Source organism: Manacus candei, unplaced genomic scaffold (genome assembly GCF_025592945.1).
Source record: "Manacus candei isolate 608988 ecotype Guabito, Panama unplaced genomic scaffold, ASM2559294v1 h1tg000023l, whole genome shotgun sequence".
Lineage (NCBI taxonomy): Eukaryota > Metazoa > Chordata > Aves > Passeriformes > Pipridae > Manacus > Manacus candei.
In genome coordinates, this window is record NW_026138071.1 from 25,915,910 (window position 1) to 25,941,976 (window position 26,067).

Below are 26,067 nucleotides of genomic sequence, written 5' to 3' on the forward strand. Positions count from 1 at the left end.
TCACCACAAACAAAAGTCACAACAGAAAATTACAATACAGATCTTAATTTTCCCCCGAAGGCAGAGGTATATCAAATTTCAAGAGACTTATTTACAAATTCTGTGGCTTTTCTCTCTCCAGTGAAGCTTTTACATAGTTTTCCAGTAAACAAAATGTTCCATGTTGGAAAATATTCCATTGAAATGGAACAAACAAACAAAGTAGAAAGAACAGATAGAACACTTACATATATGAGCTGTCACAAACACCCTTTTCTTCCATCTCCTCCTGTTTTCCTGCCCGTAGCATGTTATCTGAGCCTTCCTGCTATGACTCTTTTAACACTAACTCATTTGAGGTACAAACAAATGTTTCCTATCCAGGGCCCTGTTAGGGCTGTGCCTGTATGAGACAAAGAACAGAAACTTGCCTAAGGAATGTCCCTAACACATCCCTAACCCCCACTAGAAAGATCTAGGAGAGGTTTTGTCCATCTGAGCTTGGTAGTACTATCACTACAGCCCTTTGCAGCCCCAGCCTTGCATTTTGTTGAAGCTTTGCAAAAGAGTCCCTTGGAGGCAACTCATGATTGTCCCTTGCTATGCCCATCCTGGAGTAGCCTTACTGTGAGCAGGGCAGCCCTCACTGACCCAACGTTCCAGTGACTCAGCCCTGCAGGAGACCTCGCCCAGAGAGCAGAGATGGTTTCCTAACATAGGATACACAAGCTCTGCCCCCAAAAGGGTGTCCCTTGAATACCCTGACAACTTCTGTGGTCACTCACAACATCTTCAGCAAGCGCCCAAAGGAATGTTAAGGGTCTCGTGTAAATATACTGTAACTCACTTCTGCATATATGCTTTGTTCCTAGTATAGGTAAAAAGATCATTAAAACAAACATTTTTATGCATGAATGTGTATACATTTATGTGTATATATATGTATACATATGCACACATACAGATACACACACACATTTGCACGCTTACATACATGTCCAACACAGAATTCCCAGTGGTCCAGATGATTTCTCACAATGAAGGTTACAATTCGTAAATGATGTGACAAATTATTCTACATTTATTATTATTTTTTACTGTATTGTAGCTCACTTCTCTCCATTTTCTTTTAAATTTGGCCTGTTACGTTCAAAAACCCAAAAACACAAGAGGAAACACCACATGGAAAAACATGAGCAAAGTAATGGCACAGCACCATGAATGACAAGAATGGAAAGGCAGAAAGAGGTTCAATTTAATGCTTTAGGATCAGACCTTGGAGGGATTTAACAGTATGTCCATCCACCATCAACAGGCTTTTATTCTCTTCTCCATAAGCACAGAAAACCTGTTGATCTGTATGGAAGGCACAGAAGTACTGGAAATTTGAAGGCACTGTACTGTTGCTGTTCTACTGGGTTATAAACTGTCTTACCCTGAAAAGGCCTCACACTGATATCACTGTGCACATGCAAGCACAGACACACACAGGCATGTACGACCACTCTAATATTAATTTTTGCTAATGGTACGTGGCTTTCACTGCACAGCAGAGATCCTTGTTGACACAGTGATACGACTTCTTTAACTGTTACACTTTGCCTTATAAACTTTAAACATCCCTGCATTAGCGAGATGGAAAAAAATTATTTCCTACAAGAAAATACAAAGGAAATCTCACAGAAGCACAGCAGAAACAGCTGTGGTAGCCCATAAAGCTCTCATTGCCCCTCAGCTGTTGGTTCCATGGTGGAAGTATTTCACACCTACTTCAGCATGAAGTAGTGGATGAAGAAACCAACTCCTTCCATTGTGGGGGAATGCTACCAGACTACAAGAAGGTTCTGGACCAATGCATTCTCCTAAAGGAACAACACTTTTCGCCCAGGAACTAGTTGAAAACCACCACCATTCTGCAGTGGCAGATGGTGGTCAGGGTACAGTGGCAAAATATGCTCATACTTTGCTGGTATCACTTGCCTGAACAGTGACTTACACACATTACACTGCAGGTCTGAGACAGATGATGGTGGAGCACACACAATGCAGTGTCAAAGTGTAATGTCAGAAAATAAAGAACATAATGCCAGTGAATGCAACATACTGTAAAGCTACTGAAATCATGGTGAAAAAGAAAATCTACTCCTTTTTGTGTGTTTTTGGGAGTCGGGTTGGGTTGGCTTGTCTTGAAGAAAACACAACAGAACTTCAAGATACAAAGTTGTCTCCCTGACAACAGGAATGTGTTCTAAGCTGAGGACATGAGCATGTGAATGACTGCATGATATTTTAAAACAGAATATATCATGATCTTGTATTATTCATAAAGGCATTTTTCAAACATAGCTAATTTTGAAAATACATTGCAATTAAATATACTTCTGTGGAAAGGAAAAGGAATGTTACTATTAGGTTGTGTGCGAAGAAAAAGGGACAGCATCCCTAACAAATGGTATGCAGACACTAGACATGCAAACACAGAAGAAAAGAGATAATTATAACAAGGTTTGTGCAGGGTTTTCCATTTCTGTGCAGATCTTTGCTAAAACTGTCAAATAGTCACAAATTGGAAAAAAACAAACCAAAACAAAAAAACCTGATGGAACACCCATTGTTGTATTAGGCAACAGAAGATTTACACACCTAATTTTGAACTAAGTGCTTTGAAGCAAGCATTAATTTTTCAAGTGTATTGATCAAATTCAATTTGATTTAAAAAGTCCAAATGTTGTATTGCATAATTTATTTGGATATTCTTGATTTAAAAAAAAAATTACTAGAGCTTTTTTCTAAATCAAAATAAAAGAAAGAAGGAAGGGAAAGAAAACAGTTACAAAGACTAAAAAGTTGGATAAGGCTAGAATGGATACAAAAACTATGGAGAAAGCAGGAAAAAAGGGAAAGCGGTAAAATACAGAAAGAAAGATATCTTAAAAAAAGATTAAAAAAAAATAAAAAAGGACATGAGAACCCTGATTTCTAACCATCTTTTTCTTCTGTGTGATGAAGCTTGGATGGGTGTCTTCGGCAGGTGCGCCATTTACCAAGACGCTTGAAGAAATTCTCCTCTTCATCTCTCCCGTTGTCCAGGCCTCCTCCCGGCCCCCCTCCTTCTGACAGCTTCACTGCGCTGGTAAACTTCACCTGTGCACAGACAGAGGGGCTGGTCAGGCTGTGCCAGACCATGAACTCCTGGTCTCCTTGGTTAGTCATAAAGCACCTACAGAGAGGCTGTAAGGATGGCCACAGTAGCACCAGCGGGTCTGCACATACACTGAGGCACTTCATCTTGTAACCTTTGTGCTTAAAGGATTGATCTTTCGCAAGCACAAGGAAGGAAGGAGAAGCGTGACCAACAATTAAACCTTAGGTTTGTTGACAGAGCCTGCATTTCTTTCTCATTGAACCAAGGCAGACTGACCAGTACTGTGTAGGCTTAACCTAGTCTTCACCATGAGCCGCAAAAGCCCAGTCTCAAATTCCCATGGCTCTACTGTGGAGACTTCAGTGATTGAGTCTTATTGGCTTCAATGTCCATGTTAAACAGAATGCTTCCTTGGACAGCTAAAACCAGCCAGATCCTGCCCGTCCAAACTCTCTGCAATCCAGCCTGACACATTTACCTTGGAACTCTGCCTGATGAAAGAGAGACGGTCGACAGAGCTGATATCGAGGAGATCTTCCACTCCGTCGGCCAGGCCAGAGAGGGAGGAGCGCTTCAGCCAGTTCCCTGTTGCAGATTAAGCCACTCAGGACAAATCTAAAAATGCTTCCAAGCAGAATCTATTTATTAGCAATTGCAGCATATTTTTCCACAGTGGCCATGCTAGGGCATGGGAAAATGGGAGGAAAAGGGAAGGCTTGTTTCATGTATAAACTACCATGCAAAGGCAGGTCTTGGGACTTGTAAAGGATATATTCTCTGTCTATCAAATGCTATTTGGAATATTTCTCTTGTACAGAGAGGAACAATTCCTGTGAGATTAAGGTACTAGCCTACTACTTCCGGTCACAGATTCAATAATGTATTTTGACACAGATATCCTCTGTTATTTTTAGCAAATTGCTTACATTTCCCTTTGCCTCAGATCCCCCTGTGTAAAACTGAGAGAGCAGCATTTCACAGCTTCTCTTGGGAGAATACACAATATACCTGGATAATAAGGAACTCTGTTGCAATATTTCTTAAGACAGATACATCTATCTGAGTTTCTCTGCACATGCAATACGTATATAGAAGAGAGAGAGACATACATTTACCTATAGGGAGTTTGAGTTTCTTTCGAAGGGAGATTCGCCGGGAACGGGAGCGGGAGCGCCTGTCTGTGGTGGTTCCAGAGTGAGCAGTGGTGCACTCGGATGTGTCCTGCTCAGACTGACTACTGGTATCACTCGCTGCACTTTGTGATTTGAACATCTTTCGCCAGAAGTCCTTCCGTCCCAGATTGGCCCCCTGGCTTTGCTCATCACTGGAAGAAAAGGGATGCAGAGCATGAAATGCATTTCAGTGAAGTCTGAATGGTCAGGGGGATGAGAACTCCCTCCTACAAGCCCCCTCTAACCTCTCTATTCCTTGAGGTTTGTTTCATCTTGAATTCTAAAAATATTCTTCTCAGTGCGATATAATCAAGTTTGACAACATGCTCAATATTGTTCAAGGCACAACATAACCATCCTTTCTACCTTGAGAAGCTTGTCCACTGAACAGGCCGTTCCAGTTTTTAGTTTCTACGTGTGAAAAGTAAATCACCTTCTTTAGGTCAAAATGACCCACACTGATAAGATCACGCTGGTACTTTCTACAAGCATTTGTACCAGAGAGGTTTAGGGCATCATGACAGCCATTTGTGAACCTGATGGAGTCACAGTCCTCATTAAGTACTGGAATGGGGACAGAATATTTTACTGTACTCTTGAGATCTCCCAGGCTATGGCAAGGCTCAGAGTGGAACAGCTTGCTCCAATTCCACAGAGCAGTAAAGGGTTTTGTGTTATCTTTGTTGTCTCAGCAACAGTGAGACTTTCAAGGCTCAGTTAAGGCAGGAGAATACACGATGTAGAGCTCTGGGTCCTTGTGCAAGCAATGTCTTCATGCACATTGCATCTACTTTAACAAGACGGACATGTATTCAGAGGCATGGAGAAGTTAAATGACTTGTCCAAAGTTATTTAGGGACCAGTGGCCATTTATAGAATTTTCTAAAATTCTTAAGAGTATTGTTTGAATTTACTTCAATATTAAATGGCAGAATTCTTTGGACATAAGAGATTTCAGTCGTGCAATGTCTAACAGCAGGTTGATTGCACCTGGGCTGACAAAGAGAAATGCAGCAATCTTTGGAGACTCCATGCAGCTCAGGAATGGGCTGGCTCTCATAAAGCAGTAATGACCCTCAGCAACAACTTGGAAGTTGAAAATTAATAGAATCATCCCCCAGAAGTACAAACAAAGCACGGAGAACAGCTGTGGTGACATCTCTGAGGAATTAACACTCTATTCACAGCTATGGTAGCATGCAATACTGACAAATCTACTGCACTGTAATTTGAAAATCTCTGGTATTTCCCCATCAAAATCAGAGTGCATCCAGCTGGCAGCACTGAAAAAAAAGGCATTACCTAGATGTCTGCAACAGCTCCTGTGGAGACACTCAACCACGTGTTGTACCATCCAAAGAGAATTCTTTGCCGCCTTGCCTACTTGCACTAACCCCCAGAAGGAAGATGCTGGCAATAACACATTGAACAACCCAACAGTTACTCACTGTTCTGGAGTCTGCATTGGGCGGCTTGAGACGTAGCTCCGGCATTCATCGGGGGCAGCTGAGGTCTGGCCTTTGTCAATGATGACACTTCCCACCTCGGATCTGTAAAGACAAGGGAAATCATCAGCCAAAGCAAATGGATGCCCCATCCCATGGCCATTATTACAAAGCTGCATGACATGGAAACCAGCACTGCTGAGCAGCAAAGCAGCTTTAGAGAAGCACTTTCTCTTTAGCAACCTGCTGTCTCTCTCTCTCTCTTTTTCCTGAAAAAGGCATCAGCTCTTAGAAGCAAAGCCAAAGTTTTCAGTTTTTCAACTTCCTTAATCCTCCTCCCCAACATTTTAATATGAAAAATCTCAAAGCACCAGAGGAAATTTCTTTTTGATAAAGAAGCGTGTCAGGATTAGATTTCTTCTGGAACCTGTTTTGCATACCAAGTTTACCTGTCAGATAAGCAACACAAAGGATGTGATGCACTTTTAAAACTATGTCCATACAGTGTTTTGGAACTGATACTGTGCTTCTTAGTTCTCTTAACCTCTCCTTCTCCCAGTGTTTCCATTGCACTGTTCACTTAGGTCTCTTGTATGAGAGTGTCAATGCTTTTTGCTGCAAACCTATTACTGTCCCAGTTCATTAAATTTTAAAGGAGGCTGCTGCCACAGCATAAGTCTGTACATCAAGAACTGACACAGAATATCAAGATAAAACACACAAGCCCTTGGACTTCCTACATTTGTGTTTAGTACAGGCTGCCACACAGCCATATGCAAATCATTTATTTACCTTATCTCTCCTAGACACCCACCTTTTGCTTCCAGAAGGTTTTGGCTCTTGCTCTGTTTCCTCTGTTTTTTTTCCTGGTATTAACTTTTCAGCGCTGTCCAAGAGGGCACTGAGTGCCACCCTCCGAAACACATTCCCATGAGCCTCCTTGATAAACTGGACCAGCTGTCGGATATCGCAGTACAAGCCCTTAGGAGCAAGACATCATGAAAAAGAAAGAATTCAGTCTGCATCTTGTGAAGAAGCAGTGAGAATCAATACTTTCTGAGGTACTGCAGCAGGCCATTACTTGCTCTGGCTGTTGTGTGATATACTCTCCACGTACAGGGTTTGTGTTTTTTGGCTGGAAATTCATTTAGTGCACTCAGAAGAAGCAGACAGCGAGGAGCATTATTAGTATTATGGAACATGGTCTGCAATGGGATATAGCAGATGGAGAGTTATCAGAGGCTAAAACAGCTGTGAAATGAGGGACCTGCAAAAATGACTTAAAGCCTATTTAATCCCATCCATCTGAGCCATAAGCTTAAAGGTATGAAAAATCTAAGGTGTATGTGAGTGGAAGTAGAGTGCAAAAAGTTGCATGTTTTGTTTCAAAACCAGTGGGTGTCTTGGGATTTTTCTTCATTATTTTAGAGCTTCACATCATAGGAAGAGAGAGGAATGACTCACTCATTCCCCAACCTACTCCTACATTCAAGACTCTTTTTAGTTCTGAACATTCATACACATCTGTGATGTGCAAATCACCTCTATCACCTCTATATCTGAACCCCAAGGGGATGGAGGGAACAGTTTTACAGGACCTGATTTTTGCCCTGTGAGCTTTCCTGAAAGCCCTTGGATTATTCTGAAAGTTCCCAGCAAGGAACTGCACAGTCAACTTTCAACAAAACAAAATGAAATAAAATAAAACAAACAAAACAAAACAAAACAAAACAAGCAAACAAAAAACCCCACAAAAAACTCAACCAGAAAACCAACAAAAAAAAACCCTGGTTCTGTATACTGATTAAGGCTCTTTCTTTTCCATATTTTTTCCTAAATCCCATCACCTAATCTCTGCTGAGAAACATTCCAAAGGAGGAATATCCACAAGAACAAGAGGATTTGGACATAAACAGACTACTCTGCTGGTTTAAGATGTTACTGTGTTTTTTTCTTCTTCCCTTCCTTCCCCTCACGTAGCATTACGGTCCCTTTAGCTGGACCTCAGTGCCTCCACAGCTCTGCCATAAGGATGGAGTACATGAATGCTTCTTGGCTGCTTCCACAAAAAATCCCAATTTCTGATAATAAAGGAGGTGGTTTGAGATTAGCTGCTAGATTCTGCACCAGTTTGGAAGAAGAGAGCTCGTGGCATCCATTTTACTGATTGCTCTGGGAAGACAGTGCATAGGCAGCAGCCAGCAGAACCTTACTTTCCTCCAGGTGTTTGGTAAATTGAATGCTTGTCTAAACTTTGGAAAGATCCACCGAATTGCTTTTCAGCAACTCCCTCACTCTGCCACAGGCAGGCCAGGTCCTTAACCAAGTGAACTGGCTTTGACTTTGCTGAAAGTTGATTTGTGCTGGCGGTGGTCTTAGAATCATGGAATCATGGAGGTTGGAAAAGACTTCTTGAGATCATTGAGTCCAATTGTTAACCCAGCACTGCCAAGTCCACCACTAAACCATGTCCCCAAGTGCCACATCCACATACCTTTTAAACCCCTCCAGAGATGATGATTTCACCACTTCCCTGGGCAATACCTGACAACCCTTTCAGTGAAGAAATTTTTCCCAATATCTAATTTAAACCTCCATTGGTGCAACTCGAGGCCATTTCCTCTTGTCCTGCCTCTTGTTACCTGTGACAAGAAACTGAACACCACCTGACTACACCCTCCTTTCAGGTAGTCGTAGAGAGCAAGAGGGTGTCCCCTGAGCCTCCTTTTCTCCAGGCTAAACAACTCCAGTTCCCTCTGCTGGTCCCCATCAGATCTGTGATCCAGACCCTTTCCCAGCCCCACTGCCCTTCTCTGGACACGCTCCAGCACCTCAATGTCCTTCTTTAGTGAACAGCTCAAAACTGACTCCAGAATTTGAGATGCAGCCTCACCAGTGACTGGTACAGGGAGACCACTACTGCCCTGGTCCTGCTTGTCACACACTTTCTGATACAAACCAGGATGCCATTGCCCTTCTTGTTCATTAATCCCTTGCTCCAGCCTATGCTACTAATCCACTTGGAACAACACAAAAGCTGCTTGAACAGAGAGGAAATTGCAATTCATACTGCACAACTTTTATTCTGGCTAAGTCCCCAGGGTCCAAAACAGGCATGCAAGAAGGGCATCACATTTACATAATACTTCAACTGTGACTGCATAGCTTGCTACACTCAAGGGATTTGATTAAACTGAACTAATTCTTCACTGTAAAGTCTCACTGGTGACACCCAAGTGAAAAAGTAACTTTGTTAACGTGAAATCAAGTGCTTACCAGGTTTTCCGGGCTGTGGAGCTCATGTGTAGTGGAAGCACAGCGAGTGATCAGTGACTTGAACATGGCACTCACAATAATACCTTCTACACTCTGGGCTGTAGACTTGTTGTCCACTGTGGTGAAGTTATTCCCAAATCCAGCCTTGTCTGTGAAATTCAAGTATAAGCAAGCCCTCTTGTTAGGAATGGTTTAAAAGAGATGGCTTAAAGACACATGTAAAGGAATTATTATTATTATTATACATGAGACAGAGACGTGTCCTCACCTAATATCCTATGCTCAGTTCTCATAATCCCACCCCACAAAAGTGAGGGGTAAAAAAAATGACAAGGATGAAATCCTCCCAAAAATATTTGTATTATGAAAAAGGGATTGAAAAGATCAGGACCACTTTGGCTTCCTTTTATCCACATCTCTCATTTACATAAAATTTGAACAATGCCCCCAGCTTTTCTGGTTACCATTCTAAAGGACAAAAGATGTTTGATTAAGCTGCAAAGTGACAACACCCATGAAAATTAAATCTTCTGAACTACAGGAATGCTGTTCTTGCAAGGTGCACAGGGAGACCAAACTCTCAGAAAGAGTCAAAAAAGAATTACACATTCACATTAATTACAAGAAACATCTCAGTTTCATGAGCTGAGAGAAAAGACTTTCAAGAGCTGCATGAGCTGCCACGCTTCAAAGCATAAGCCAGTCAATAATTGATGAATACTCAGGGAAACTTCCTGTGGGTATATTCTTCACAAAAGCTGGCTATATACAAATATTCTTTGATGCTTTCTCTGAAATGCCTGGGATCAGAGACAGGCTAATAAACTAGTCAGACTCCCTGACTGTTTCAGAGGAGTTATTCCTACCCTGTAAACAGTCATTGTTAACTGCTAATGCATGCAGTGACCAAGTATAAATGTTTAGTTGTTCTAATAGCACCTGGAATAATTTTTCTAACTTACAAAACCCCTCAAAACCCCCTACATACACACATGCACACACACTCATAACTGCAGTCACGTGCTTCTGTGTGTTCCTGGTTTTGTTCATTCAGCCTGTTCTTGCTGTTTACTGCCTCATCTGAGGCACCACAGAGGGTTTCAACGCTCAGTTATATCTCCACTCAGACCTGGATTAAACAGGCCATTCCAGCTGGTGCCATGTCATGAAGCAGAGAATTTCCTGCCCGAGGCATCGCTGGATGAAAGTATTTTCTGTGAAGAGCCATGAACAACAGACAGGATGAATCAAGAGAGAGACCTTCAATTTTAGGTGCACTGGATGCAACCAAGATCTCTAGGCGAGATCACTGGGTTTTTGGATCTGAAGAGGTCCAGCTCCCCTGACCCACACTGGATAAAGATACACACTATTTTCTGAGGATAGCAACTCACTTTTTTTCTTTTTCTAAAGGAACAGGGTATGGCTTCTTTCTGATGGCATAGTTTAGGAATACTCAAATGAGAGTTTCTGAGGCTAGCTATACTTACTGTCAGTGACTGGCTCCATGCAGAATCCCAGTAAAGCATGAAGGAAATCCACCACATTATTGAGAGAATCCCTGTTCACATAATCCCTCATGGTCTGCCGGAATTGAATCTTATCCAGTTTGTACAGCTTTGTGAGGCAGTTCTGAGCCTGCAATGATATCCATCAAAAAACACCTCATCAAAGTACATAGAAGCAGGGGAATTTTGCTCTTGCTTAGCCAGTGCTCTGCTGTGCTGTCTCTGAAGGAGTCTTCTGGAGGAGCCAGAAGAAGGTTCAGATTCCCTAACAAGATAGATTCACCTCTGGAGGCAACAATAAATTCAGCACAAGGAAACAGTGTACCAGCATAGGTGCCACTGTTTGGAGGTGGTGGTGAAGTCCCTGCCAGCCATGTCTCAAGGTCTCTCTTCCTCTCCCCAAGCCCAAAGTGGATTCTCACTGGATGTGAATGAAGTAGGAATGTACCACCTCTGTCAAGGCTCAATGCCTTGGTGGAACAGGTTCTTAGCCTCAGGCATCTGATTTGCAGCCTCTGGCTCAGAACAATCCATTTGAGGCACCTATACCCAGTGATCCACTTATATAATGCAAAATACTAACTTTTTATTTAAAAACTATTAATTGCCAACTTCTTATCACAAAACTATCCATCCTACAGGGACCCCATGCAGGTTGGAGTTAAGAGAATCTAAAATGTCAGCTCTGTGGGAAACATGAACTCTCCAGCTACATACAGTAGGATGCTTAACTTCCCCATAAACTCAGACAAGTGATTGTCCATGCAGTCAACACAAATGGTGCATGCAAAGCAGTTTGGCCAGACAAATGCAGAGAAAATGCAGCAGACTTAGACACTTAGGAAAATCTCTTCCCATAAACACCTCAGTTCAATGGGTCTGATAAGAACCTTGGCTCCAAGAGACCTATTCATTTATGCTTAATGTTATGCATAGGCCTAAATGGTTTGCTGGCTCAGTTCCAACACAATCTTAAAAGTCTAACTGACATTGTGATGAATATGGTACCTGTTCAGCCAGTGCTCTGTGCAGCAGAATACTGTTACCACTGCCACTCTCTCACCCCATCTTGTCCCATTGTATCCAGAACTAACACCACTGCTGCAGTCTCCTCAGTACCTGGGAGCCTAGCTAACAGAACACTGCAGGATACAGAGCAACCAGTCCATCTCTGAGCTCAGATCCCAGAACTAAATTATAGCTCTGTTGGCGTGGTTCAGGCTAACCAAAGCCACGGTGTAGCATCTGGATCACACCCATACCGTGGGATTAGTAAATTCTCATTACAGTCACAAAAAATGCTCCCTTCTGCAAGTACACAAGGTGCGGAGGAGGCACGTGCTGGAGAAGGTCTTTGAAAGGCTCCCATCTGACAGGGCATTGGACTGACTGCAGGGAGGTAAATTCTTCTGGATGAAGTCTGATGTCTGGGCTACATCCTGGGCACTTTCCACTGCTTCAGCTTGGGCAGAACCAAAACTGTAAGGAATTGACAGTGATGATCCACCCTGCCCTTCAGGAGGGCACGAGTGAGTCTTTCACTTCCTTGCAGCACACCAACATGCCTGCAAGTAGAGTGTATTCCAACTATCAGGAGCTGACAAAGCAGCCCAGCAGCAACCAGCCACAATGACCATTAGGAAAGGTGCACAGACCTACACCTTACACTTCTGGATTTAGATATGCAACCCAAGACAGCTGCATCTCTTGTAAGTGGCATACTCTACTGGGGTAATGTCATGAGAAAAGTTACTTATACCAGCTCACACAGGGGATTTTCTCCCATGTATTTGACCCAACCCATCCATTGGGGTGGTCAGAAGCACCTTGGACTTCAAGTCTGCTCTTGGCACCCCCCCAAGGGCTGCAAGGTAACACAACAGCTGAAAATCTGCTACGGTTGGGCTGCGACACAATCTTTGAGCTGGGGCAAAGAGCAACACATTTATTGTCAATACAGAGAAAGCTACAGAGGGGGCAGACAGCAATCTCAGCAGATGATGTCAAAAGTACAAGGGGGGGACGCTGTAATGAGCTTTAATTCTCTTACATTCTCCCGGAATACCTGGTGTCTCAGGCGATCTCCAGAGAGCCCTCGGTGTCCTTCTCCACAACCATAGGCACAACCCAGGGACTTCACAATTTTTATCAGCATTGTGAGTGCCAGCCTATGGGTGCTGACAGATGGGCCTTCATCCTGAGGGTCGCAGAGGGAAAGACAGTGTGGAATCCGGGCACAACCACCAGCATTTTGTTAACATTCTACTTTTGACAAATTGCTGTCCATTTTTCCTCTCAGACACTCCATTACTGAGTTGTTATTCTTGAAGCATTTACTCCAATTATTTTTCAGGTTTAGGGACCAGCCCCATCCCTTTCAGCCCCCATCAGAAAGTTCTGCAATAAATGTGAAGCCTCTATGTGCTGCTATGCATACCATTCAGCCTGCCTTTCAAAAGATTTTGCCTGAAAATTTCTGCTTGAGTAGAAAAACAAGCATCTTTTTAAAATGTCTTAGGTGTTATGCTACTATGAATTACAATTCTGGATGTCAGCAACAGCATCTTGTGGCCAATTCTCATAGCAACACAGAAATTTATGATTTCTGGCCATAGAAAAGAAGATGTGCTCACGTGCTGGATTCGATTTTTCCTTAGAAGTTATAAATAATAAACCTCCCAAAAAATCATTGTGACTGAGGATTTCAAACAATTGACAAGATATTGAAAATGTCCACATGAGGCTTACAAATTCTGCTTTTGGCAGCTGCTTCTCTGGAGTAGTTACAGTGCTTGAGTTCCCAATCACATTTCCTCAGTGGAACCCCCCCGTGAGCACCAGAGCAAAACAAATTAATTTGTCACTGTGGTACAACTTAAAAGAGAGCAAACAAAAGGGCAGTTGCATACATATGCATACTCAATCTTAACAGACCTTACAGTACTTTCAGGAATTGTATAAAGGGAAGCAATACAAACCTTTTCTTGTTTTTTGTCATTCTTCTCATATGGCCCTCCTCCTCCTCCACCACCTCCATCACTTCCACCTCCACCTCCTCCTCCACTTCCACCACCTCCTTCTTCTCCTCCATCTCCAGCTCCACTAACTGGAGGTGGCCCAAATCCACAAGTTGAACCAGCAGAAGCAGCCCCTTTGAGCTGGAAGGATCCTTCACTTGGTCTCTTCTCAGGAGCCTCATTTTCTTTGTTCTCGCTCTTCCTCCGAACCTTCTCCACACAGGGCACCACACCAAGCTGCAGTAAGCACTCCACAATGTTCAGTGCCACATCACAAATCCGGGAGCTGATGTCATGGTTTAGGACCAAGTAAACAGCCTTCAGGACCACCTGGGAGATCCAAACATCATATTTAAAGTCAGGTTTACTTTCTTTTCTAGTACGATTTTGTGCCTGGAAACTGTAGTCACAGACCAGAGACTCATTATAGCAGGCACAGTACAAATTCTGAATGAAGGACATACAACCCTAAATCCCAAGAGCCTACAATCTAGGTGTAAGACAAGAAACCACAGGCTGGGCACAGTCAGGCAGCAAAGGAAACCATGAGATGACATCTGTGAGCCTGAGAATACTGCTTCGGTGCACCAGGAGCTGTCAAGTCATTAAGAAGAAAGCAGGAAAGGTGAGTTTTAAGGTGCCATTAGAAGAAAGGTGCTACTCAGTCTTATACTATACTTATAGGGAATTTGGTGCATGCCCCAGGAACACAGTCGTTACATTATACCACTTAAGATTTGATGTGTGCATTCCACATGCACATGCACTCCTTGCAAGGAGTAACAGGAGTTGCAGTATCTCAGAGGAGACTCTTAGGATATGCACAAATGTATCTGACTGACCTTTATGTACTGCTGAGAGAAGTCATATAAAGAGGTGGAGGAAAAGCCCATCCAAACCCTGATCTCAATGGTACAGCTACATTGACAGAAGAGGGACCTGGCTCTCCTCGTTCCTTGCCAATTACCGAGAGATCCAGCATGCCGTTCTTGTGGACAAAGTTGTTGGTTCCATCGATGTGATCTGTGTCCTCCAAGCAACTGTAATTGATGCAGGAATCTGTCAGGCTCCGTGGGAGGTTGGCACATGCAAGTGGCTCGTGGGGCATCTCAGGGATGGGCACCTGGTTGCAAAGCTTCCTCATGTGCTCGCTGAAGAAGTCGGCATAGCCCACGTTGAACGAGGCCAGGGTGGTGTTGAAGGTGGCCACAGTGATGGTGGAGATCTGGGACCGCACTGCAGGGGGGAAAATGGCTACCTGTAAATCTCCACCTCTACAGTTACGGAATGGAAGAGTGAGGCTGAGCGTGTTTAAAGGGAGCACCTCTTAATGCAACTTGTAATGCTGAAAGACAAGACAGGTTCCTAATTACTATAATGGGTACTGGGATGAAAGATAGATGCATTTCTTCCTTTAAGCCAGAGTAAATTAGAACAACACTGAGTTTGCTCTAGCAGTACAGTTCCATGGCAGCTTAAGTTAATCTCAGTCAAGCAGGCAGTTAATTAGATCAGGGAACTCAGCCAGCCTAAATCTAATCCAAAGGGGGGATTAGAATTTGGCTAACTTTGCTCCCTGTACTGGTCCAGTGCCTGGTCTTTAAAGCAGCACTGCCCCTGCAAGGCAAACAAAAAAGACTCTGCAGCTGGATGCAGGAATGAAGGCAGGGGAACAGCAGCACCAATTCGGAACAGCTTTCTAAGTCACACCAATATGAAATATTTCATCACACCAATTGAAAAACATGGAGCAGTGTGTTCTTAACAATACCTATGACAGTCTAAACCACCTGCAAAATGCAAAGCTGTCTGATCAGAAAGGCACCATGGCATCTCAGTTCACAGTGTTCAGAGAAGGGAACTCATTACATAGTCAAGTTTAACTTTAAATTGCTCAGATGAGCATGTTGGCTACACAGGCCAATTTTTATCAAGGATTCACTGTGTTTTTACAACTCATGCTGAACTCCAGGCCACAATGTTAGTAATTTCCCACACTTAGTGCTTTTTAAGTAGGTTTATACACCCTGTAGTGTAGAAAGATCCTATGTGTCCCAGAGGGTTGGTCAGACTGTCACCTGCCAGACAGTAACAGGGCTATGGAATAACAAAGAACTTCTTCCTAAGGTTATTTAATGTATTCTAATTGATAATACAGCATACATCTAATAAGCAATGACTCAGTGATGAACTGATTATGTTATATATTATGCAAATACCAACTTGTCAGAAACTTGCCAGACTGGTGACCAGATTTTCTCAAAGCCTGTGCAACCCTTCCAGCACTGAACTAGCACTATTTATTAGGAGAAATATTCTAAGGCCAACAGCAGTACCTTGAACTAGGCTACAATTTGGTCAATGATCAGGGCAGAAATCAGCTGCTTGTATCAGAGGATTTCTTGCTGGCAACTGTGATTTTTTAATGGCATTCATTGAAATTTGTATGGTGAAGATAACAATAAAGATGGCAGCAGGAATTCTTGTTCCAACCATTTCCCCCTTCAAATGCAGTTAAAGCTCTTTCAGTGAGCCCTGCTAACTCCTGTGCAAAGATCCTTTTCCTTCTTTGGGTCAGGTGTAGCCCATCTGTCACCAGCAGGCTGGTGTCATGTAAACAAACCCATGATCAAAACCCCCAAAATTCTGCTGGTGATACCAGACTCAGAGCCAGGTGTTGATCTGCTGGCTCTTCCTGTTTCTTCCCTCATCATTCCCTTGCAAAACTGGAAGGATAGAGAACACTATTTGTGCTCCTCTTCCCTTAATCAGTCATCCCAAGGCCCTGAAGCCTCTCTTGAGATTGAGTAAATTTCAAAGCCAGGCTTCTAACTGGAAAGAAGGGAATTAGGAAAAAAGCCTGTGATCCTCAGCACAGTCCAGGAGCTGTGGATTGTAAAGGGGCATTAAATACCATAAAATACCCCATGAAACCACTGAAGATAACAATACCAAGTTTCTGCCCAAAATTCTGTGCTGTGTTGTGGTAAGGCAGAAAACACCAAACCCTGCGTTCTCCCTGCCGATGGCCACCAACTGCACCAGATAAATGTGAAAGGTTTGGAACGTTTTTCTACACAGAACAAAAAGCACTCAAAAGATATGGAAATAAAAAAGGAAAAAAACAATTAGTCACATACTCATATATGGAAACAGTGACACTTCCTCAGCTTCTTGGAGTTGATATTTCAGGGAAAAGTCTTTCCTGGTGTGTTAAATTTACCTTCTTTGACTGTGTTCTCTCCGTGGCTGTTTGAGTGGTCTGGCAGGTCGGAGACCAGCGTGTGATGAGAGTGCGAGTGCCTGGCGCTCAGGCTCTCCATCTCCGTTGCTGTGTCAGAGCTCCCCCGCCTGGTAAACTTCCCTAGGGCGAGGGCAAGAAAGGATATCGGGTTTACTTATCTGAGAAGTGCTTGGAGGTAAGAGACAGGAGCTGAGGTTAAAAATTGGAGGAGTGGAGTCTGCAAAAGTCAACGCATTCCAGGACACTGTGAAGCAGAACCAAACATTATAGTGGGATCTCTCACGGGGGTTTATTGATATAAAGACCAAAGGTAATAACTCTCTGCAAGGTTCTTCCCCTCAGCACACACCCCCACATTCTTAACCACCAGCACCTTCAAGAAAGTGAGACTGGTCAGCACTGCATGACTCCACCCTTTGAGGCAGAGTATAGGAATTTGGTTTCTTCTCCTCTGGTCCAAAAGAAATAGGTATTTCAGGATGGAGAGTGCTAAGGCAAAGGAAATTTTTCAAGAATGCAATACAATACAAAATCCCCTCTACTAAAAGAGGAGGACTGTCTCTGAAGTTGGTAGGATCTGTTGACCAGTGGACTTGAACCTGAAATACATGATTTCACTAAGACATCAGAAAGCAAAAAACTGTAGGTTTAGTCACAACAAGAATCTGGAGTCCCTGGGATTAAATTTTAACTAACTTCTTGAGGTAGTGAATATATGGAAAGGAGGATTTAGATACAAAGTTTGTAATCCTTGTACAAATCTATAAGTGTTTGTATATTAACTATTGACAAAACACATATGAATCTTTTAGAATTCACTTGGCTAAACCCACTCTCCTCTATCCTAGAGAGGGACATGTTTCCAATGGAGAGCTCTTCAAAATGGTGCCATCTAAGATGGTGAAAATGAGAAGGCTCTGGCATGGCAGATCATTTTGTTGCCTATCATCTTTAAGAAAGGGTGCTATGATAAAAATCTACGACATTGGGAGTAAATCTGTGAAACAGAAAAAATGCCTAGACGTTGTTCAGTGAACTTGGAAGCTTGAAGGAGTCAATTTTTACATTTAAACAACTGTATCTTTGCAATATCAAGACAGCATAAGCCTCGCTGAGACAATATCCTATTTATATTGTATCCAACATTCAATTGAGGAAGACTGTGAATAGAATATATTTTGCCATGCTCCTAGTGACCATATTGCTGCCTCTTTAGATATTTTTCTTATAAAGAAGAGGATGCAAATATTCCTTGAATCTATTTTAAGCTGCAGTCATGCAATGCTTGCTACCACTCAGGGAAGGCATACTCAAGTGGTACAGTGATCCCTACAGGTTGCCACAAGAGCTGTTATTCTAGTGAAGATGGTAGTTTTCAGAAAAAAAGTGAACTAAGGTGTAAGTCATTCAAGGTCTGCTGAGAGCAGTCGCCACTTCTACCAACAGGTGTGTCATGCTGCAAACAGAGCCAAGGTGACAACAGGATGGACAATGAAACAAAGAGCCTTTGTTGTTCTCTGGATGTTTACAGCAGGAATGACACAGAATCTGGGGCAGACATAACAACATCTCACCTAATATGGTGGTTTGCCATCCTCCTCTCTCAATGCCACGTCGGTCCTCTCCGATTCCAGAGAAACTGCCGAAGGAGAAAGTGCTGCGAGTGGGTGAGACATCCAAATGATCCTCATGGAGGAGGAAAGGCACCCCCATCCTTCTCTGCCGCTTCTTCCCAGTGTGGTGGAAAGGAATTGACCCTTTGCGCTCGCGTTCCCTGTCCTCTTTGCGGCTCTTAAACTGCAGGAAGAAGAGGGAAAGATATGGGAGCAAGTAGAAGCTTTGAGCCATGGAAGACTACCATTTGAGGGGAAAAGATAACACAGATGTGTGTCCCAAGCATAACCTTCCACTCTGAGCTTCTTACCTTGGGCATTTACCCTGCTAGCAACCATCTGCACGCTGGGACCACATGAGTGTTTAAAGGAACTTAGTATTGCCCTCAGCTGGGAGGGATGCCCTGGGATAATTTTACGACGTTCTGGGACCTTGAGCTAGATGCACAGAATCCACAAAAGTCTGCCTAGTATCTTGAATGGTTGCAACCTAGAGCTAGGATGAGGTAAAAATATCAGAAAAACTCACTGACTTAGCTGGAAGTACAAGTGAGCACCAGCATTTAAAAATCAGCACTGTTTGAGTGCCCTCCACTCATGCAGTTTCAGCAGAACAGCTATTTGAATAAAGATTTGAGTATCATGTCTGCAATGTGCACATGAAAACCTATGTAATAACACCCAACTCTAATGAAAAGGGACATCAATCTCACATATGGCATGAACATAAATTCCAAGCAGACCTTCAGCCACTATTTAGCAGGACAGTGAAGTGTTAGATCATAAGTAAATCAAAGTTTTCTTTCACCCACCTTTTTGAAGATGTTCATCCCCAGGTCTGTGGAGAGATCTGGAACTGCTGGTCTACGCAAGTTGGTCAATGAAACCTTGGAAAATGCCTCTGCACTTAGTGATTTTTCTTCCTCGTTACATTTCATTGTAAGATCCTGCAGCTCCCAAAAGAAGACAGTAAGCACAAGGAGAAATAGAGGACAATCAGCTTTAAAAAAAAAAAAAAAAAGCTACTTCCAGGAGCTGTCATAGGAGCACTGCAGAGGAAAAGGACCTCCAATTCATTAAACAAAATGGTACACACATTTAAAGAAAAACAACTGAGCAAACAAAATGTAGAAACTCTCAGAATTATTTACCTTGTCTAACATTTCTGTCACAGGCTTTGCTGTCAGTGTGGTCTCGTGGTATGTTCTTCTCCAGTCTGATTCTGAACCCAGGTATGACTCTGGGTAGCTGACGATCTTCTGATCATACACTGATGAGCAATCACAATGGCTACCCTTTTTGAAGTGGTTTTATTTGAGATCTAAGAGAATATGCCCTTAATAATATATATCTTAAAATACACATTTTGGAACTGACTGGCAATAAGCAGTACTGTCCCTTCAAGAGACCTGATTTTCAAAAAAAATTTATTTACTCACGGAAGAAACCTAAGAGTTCTACATCACTAAGCATCCTCCACTCATAATAACAGTGCTTCCAGACCATCATAGTTCATGTTTGTGTAATTCCCCCCTTCCTATATCCCAGAATGTCTCATGAGAGTGAAAACCATGAGGCTCACTCACCCCAGTTTCAGTAGAGAGCGCTCAAGCACCCTCTGCACTGAGCAACACACGTTACACCTGCCTGCTGCAGAGGAAGGCTTTGCCACAAAAATGGCACAAGCTCAGCTCCTGGCCATCTGCTCCCATTAAAGATCCAATGCCACCATCCATGAGATGTTTGTGCAGCTGACCTGACCAAATTCCCACAGGATGATTTTATTCCGCCTAAATATCAACTTGTTTCCGATGGAGATGATGTTTTTCTTCACTGTCCCACCAGAAACGTTGTGTTGAACAACTGGGTTATGTACAAATACCTTTTGCTTTCAATCCAGAGACAGCCATAAGGCAAGGACAGATGAAGCGACTCCGATAGTACAGGAGGTTTAGATTCTGCCTTGCCAGATTGCCCATTGCAGAGCCAGCCAGCTCTGCAATATAAAAGTGTGCAGTTTTATGCACAAAAATGTCCAGCAGAAGCCAGTGACAGCCTTTGCAGCTGAAATCTTAAGTACCAGTTACAGTGTTTGCAGTACTGGGATACATTTTTTCAGAGACTTTTCAGAGTAATCAGAGACTAGCCTTAAATTCTTCCTAATTATTTTATCAGCACAAGAGTGAAGGAGATACACAACAGTAAGACTCCTCTTCACCACTGTTTGTAGTACAGGTATGCTTATAAACCACTTTGCTTATATAACTGAAGGTGCCATGGAGGAGTCACACGTAAAATCCAACACACAGCAAATCAGGATTCAAACCTAGGTGCTCTCAGTGGCAAGGCCAAGTACTCCATATAGCTTGGTTCTTAGTTTTTACAGCTCTCTGGTCTCTTCTGGCCATCGTACAAATTTATTTTGCATTCATTATCTTCGTCCACTACTGACTAAATCAGTGTTTTATTAGGTGGCTTATAGTCACCAAAAGACAAAGTAAGGATCAGGGCCTACTGAGTCACAAGCCATACAAGCACAGACAACACAGGCCCAGCTCTGAAATCTGCTCAGGGTAAGTATCCAGAAAACAACACCAGAAAATGAAATTACAGAATCACCTTAAATTTACAGTATGGTAGATGACAGATTTTAATGAACCAAGCTAGCACTCTGATGAAGACTGATTAAAACCAGGGGTATTCTGTGCAGTAGACTGTGTAGCAACTATGATACGCACAGGATGGATAAGAAAGCAAAATATTTTGGGGGCTGCTCCTCTAGATTTTGTTGCTTCTATTTTTATCACCTTCCTGTTGCACAACTCTACATGTATCAGCTCATTAGTACTTCTCTCAGCTCTCAAGATATTACACTTGAGGCTCTTGGCTTTCTATCAGCATTGCAGCAAGAACTACAGCTGCACTGGTCCTATGCTTCATTTAAGTTTTGGCTCTTTCCCCTGCAATGTCAGTGCAAGACTGTAGCAGTTCGTGAGCCTCTGAAGGTTTCATGTCCTACACCTGCCCTTAGAGTGAATTTACTGCATACAGATGCAATGCAGGTTTCCTTCATCACATGTTGCCAGGACTGAAATATGTTTAGACTCAAGTCACTTTCTAGAAGAAGCTGGTATTCATTTTATTCACACTTCATCCAGTGCCCCTTTTCCTGTGCAACAAGGCATGCTGGAATGCTGCACTGAATCTTTTCCTACTTTACTGTTCAGATTACTAGGTGATATATGGAGGATGTTTCTTTCATCCTCTCAAACCCCACTGCTTTAGCCCAAGCTTATCTGAAATGTGATTTCAGACACACAGGAAGTGAGTGTTTTGCTGAGACTTAGGGACATGCAGGAAATTACCCTGATGAACTGCAGAACAATAGAAAGAATGTAGATTTACCACAGAAGAATCTACTGGTGCCTGATATGATTTTCAGAAAGCTGTGTTTGTCCTTACTCACTTTTTGGCTGCCGCTTCAAATCTACCCTAAAGAAACACAGAGTGCCAGCATTTTTGAGAAGTAATTGATTGACCTTTGAGCAGAAATTATGACACTGTGTTAGGAATTTAAGATTGAGACTGAAAAATCAGGCTTTAAGCATATCCCTGTGTCAGATGAGCTTGTGAAGGCTCAGCATACAACCCCTTGCGTTGCTAGAAAGAAAGGACAAATCCTACCCCTTGGGAGGGGGCATTCTCTGCTGTGAATGAGCAGAGAGCCATGAGTGATGAGACTCTCAATTTACAAACAGCAGTAAAGTCCCTACAGTTGGCTGGGATGAACCAGAGCCCAGGTGCCTCACTATGTTGCACAGATTTCAGTCCTCACAGTTGTAAAGGAAGGGGGGCACGAGTTGAAAGTTTTGCTGCCTGTAAGACTGCTTCACCTCCTCCATCACATCTGTTCTGCGTAACAAATCAGAAACCTTTCTGAACAGGATTCCAATTGGATGAAGTACAGCAGGAATACACAGGACTGACACAGAGGTTACCAAAAGCAATCAAACTTAGCCTTGGAGGGAAGAATGCCCTGGACAGAGTCCTCACATTAACAGCTATAATGTACCCAGTGGAACTGCCAAATGGATTTAACAGAAAAACAGTAGAGAAAAATGACAGAGCAAAGGAATCTTGCAAGAGAAACAGCCTGGAAAAGCAAGAAATAGCCAAGTGTGTGAAAGGAGAGAAGTGTTTCACAGCATACAGAGAAGAACGAGGAAGACAACCCCATTCATACTGCCTCTGTAAACCACTGACTGCACTCCCTGTTGCACTAGGAGCTAAACTGGCTAATGTGCAAAAGAACCAGGCTGCTATGAGCAAGGACAAAGGGACAATACATGCATGGAAACAGTGAACCACATCAACAGCAATATCTTTCAATTTTCCCTCCAGGAGATGATATTAAGGAGGATTTTCTGCACAGCAATCCCATACAATCCCCCTGCAAAGGCAGATTAAGATGGAATAGTAATTCATATCACCTGGCCTTTATGGAGCTATGTCAAGCTTTTACAGGTATGAAACAGGAAAACATTTTATAGAAATGACACTGAACTATAATACAGTTTAAACAACACTGCTGCTGAGCCCTTAAAACCAGCTCTCATAAAAAATATAAGAATGACTATAAAGTCCTGAGATTTAAAAACAACAGTACTAATATTGACATTGTTTTTGCTTTTCTTCTGGATTACGAGCATCTGGGCTCCACAGGAGAGAAGATACCTCAGCCTTCTTCCTTATAAAATGACAAGTCAAAAACCATCAGAGCCCTACAATACTGAAAGCAATGATTTTAAGAAAAACATTAAGAATTCTGAGATTTCTGACTCACAGAAAGACATTTGATAGCAACATTAGCAAAAGAGAGAGCCTTTTACTTGAGGTGTGTCATAAAATTGGATGGCAAAAATAGAACCTCTATTAAATTTTATTAAGCAGTTCCATCAACTCAGTAAATCAGAATTTGCTGTTAAAAGCCCACATGACAGGAAAAGAGGGCACAACCTAAAAGTGGCACAAATCAACAGCATCCCCTTTTTATCCCTGGAACAAGGGACTATCCAAAAGAAAAAACACAAAGATCTTTTCTGCACCAAGGTCAGGAGTCTGGGGTTCATTTTCCAGCAAATAGGGAGCAAGTCTTGACACCTATTAGGACAGTTTGTCTACTGAGGTTTTGTTGGCAAATATAAAAGTTATGCAATAAGAATAACAGCAGGAGAAGAGGTAACAAGATGGAAGGCTTTTGCTCATGGCCACTGTTTGTGAAGCCTAGTCTAATATTTAACCCAAGTGTTTGCCTGGAGTGTGCAGTGCTGTACCAAGTGTAGTTCCTTTTCTCTCTTTTGTGGGGTTACACCAGAGAAGCTCAGTGAGTCCTGCCCATTACACTGTAATGCAAAGGCAGTTCCATTTTTTCTGACAACTACATAAGTATATTCTCACATTACAAACTAACGTTATCCCAGTTCACCCTGGATTAATTATCCCAAATAAATCCTCAAGCTTTCAGCAGGCACCAGCTCTGACTCACTGCACCAGATTCTGGCCCCAAAACCCTCATCATTCTCAGGGTCTCTTTCTGAATGATGCACATATCTGACTCCTGGGCAGCTGAACCAACACCAAAGCTGTGCCTTTCACTACTTGTCCAGCCATCACTTCCCAGCATCGCCACAGCAGCAATTTCCTTGTTGGCAGCACCTGCTTACCTGAGTTTTGTGGGTGTTCACCAGAGAGGGTGCAGCGGCCACCATGGAGCTGCTCCGAGGCCTCAGCAAAGGGGTGATCTCTGGCTCGGGTGGCTTCTCTGGTTTTTCCTGCAGCATGTGCCTCAGCCTCTGCAGGTAGTACATCAGTGACCACTGTGTGCCCTCCTCAGACCAGTGTGGCTGCAGCAGGCAGCGCAGCACGGCCACGTCGAAGTAGGTGGCGTAGCGAGACCTCTGGCACGGTGGGATCACCAAGGACACTCTGTTCCAAAAAGCAGGAGCAGGAATGTTAGTCATCAGGCTCCTTAGGCCTTCTTAGATACTCAGCTCCCTGCATAAAGAACCGACTCTTTGGGACCAAGGCTCTGACTAAGGAAAGCGTTACTGAAGACACATAAGTGGATATTTAGCTTTCAATTCCCCAGAGGACTCCAGTACATGCTTTGTTAAGTGTTTTCTTGGATAGGGTTGCTTTCTTAAACTGTGATCTGAAGATAAGCCTCCAGCACTCGTTCTAACTGAATAATTTGTTCAGTGGGAAACAGACAACCTTTGAGCACCTGCTGTTCAGATACAAGTAATGTATATTTAGGAATCGTTTACATTTCCTCATATCAGGCCTCGCTTAAAAAGAAGCAGGCAGGGCAGCTAAGTTAGTTAACACTTTAAGCCAATTAAATCGATTCCTATACGTGTTAAAGTTACTGTTATAGACATTCTTTGCTGATGTGTTCCAGAGAAAAAGACCATTTTAAGCCCTCATTATACTTCTTCTGCCCATCAGGTGGTGTAACTTCCTCATATGTTTTAACATATTGAATTTCTTACATATTGTAGAAGTTAGTGTGCATAAAAGCAAGATGTCTGTAACAAGCCTAAGTAATGAGAATCCAGAGATTTCAGATTTCAAAGGCATCATAGGTACTTTCAGAGCCCACCTTATTGTAAAAAAAAAAAACAACAATGCCCCCGCCTTTTTATTCTTAATTTTTTTACCACTTCCCACCCAGCAGAGTACAACTGGCCTGATCTACCCTCTGAACAGTCACTTACTGTGAGGAGACAATCTGTCAGAAAAGAAGCAAGTGAAAGGGAGTCAGAGGAATGAGAATCACATGGCAAAAGAAGGTGGGAAATCTGGGGGTGGGGCAGGAACTCTGGACATCTTTTTTTTTTTTTTTTTGCCTGCTGAAGTACACATTTTAAATATTTCTACTCTGTGTGTTAGAAACACACCTCTGTGACCTGAGTACTTCTGGGATTTTTGGATTCTATAAAAATCAACATCTCTTTCATACACTGTATTCTCGGGCATTTGAGAATCATCACAGGAACATCAGGGGTTTTTTGGTTTGGTTTTTTGGTTGGTTTTTTTTGTGGGCTAGTTGTTGTTGTTATAAGCCTTTTATATTATCAACTCTGCTAAGCAGCATGAAAACAGAGTGGGCAGGACACCCCCATCTCTAGCTGGGTACCATCACATTCTAAACAGAGGGATCCGAGGACACAGTCCAGAAGAGCATCAGGGAATAGCAGCAGTACTGACCAGTGGGACCTTTAAGTGCTCAAGTGAAGAGCATGTTTTAAGTGCTTTGCTGGATCACTGCCCTGTGCATCCAAGGCAGGTACAGAACTGGCAGAGGAGAAGGAAGTGTGCAGTGAACATTGACACCACTTGGAATCATATGAACCCTGTTCCATATTACCCTTGGAAACAGGGAGCAGGTGGCATGGCTGGGCTTGAAGCAATGCATAGATCTAGAGCTCAAACCTGCAGGAGCTGGTTTGCTGCCAGCCCCACAGGCCAATGTCAAAGGCACTTGGTGACTGCAGACCAGCCCATCTGTGTCAGCATATGTCACCCTATATGCAATACATAAATTGAAAGTCTCTTTTCTAGTGCTGCATTCCAGGTAAAAATGCTTAAAGTTTGATGACTTTAAAA

General features: G+C 42.8%; 1 protein-coding gene across 16 annotated transcripts in view; it reads right to left on the reverse strand.

The window, feature by feature from the left end:
• Window positions 1-26,067, reverse strand: part of UNC80 (unc-80 homolog, NALCN channel complex subunit) — a 119,576-nt gene that overhangs the window by 79,121 nt on the left and 14,388 nt on the right. For 8 of the 16 annotated variants that reach the window (XM_051787713.1, XM_051787718.1, XM_051787710.1 and 5 more), the window contains 14 exons: window positions 24,123-24,384; window positions 19,212-19,346; window positions 18,361-18,583; window positions 16,766-16,906; window positions 14,510-14,778; window positions 13,504-13,872; window positions 12,576-12,722; window positions 10,508-10,655; window positions 9,018-9,166; window positions 6,556-6,722; window positions 5,745-5,846; window positions 4,234-4,448; window positions 3,603-3,709; window positions 2,964-3,123 (listed from right to left, as the gene is read on the reverse strand). In XM_051787713.1, the coding sequence (XP_051643673.1) occupies window positions 2,964-3,123; window positions 3,603-3,709; window positions 4,234-4,448; window positions 5,745-5,846; window positions 6,556-6,722; window positions 9,018-9,166; window positions 10,508-10,655; window positions 12,576-12,722; window positions 13,504-13,872; window positions 14,510-14,778; window positions 16,766-16,906; window positions 18,361-18,583; window positions 19,212-19,346; window positions 24,123-24,384 (2,594 nt within the window). The remainder of the gene's footprint in view (window positions 1-2,963; window positions 3,124-3,602; window positions 3,710-4,233; window positions 4,449-5,744; window positions 5,847-6,555; window positions 6,723-9,017; window positions 9,167-10,507; window positions 10,656-12,575; window positions 12,723-13,503; window positions 13,873-14,509; window positions 14,779-16,765; window positions 16,907-18,360; window positions 18,584-19,211; window positions 19,347-24,122; window positions 24,385-26,067) is intronic. The other 8 variants (XM_051787717.1, XM_051787716.1, XM_051787721.1 and 5 more) reach the window with 6 other exon arrangements.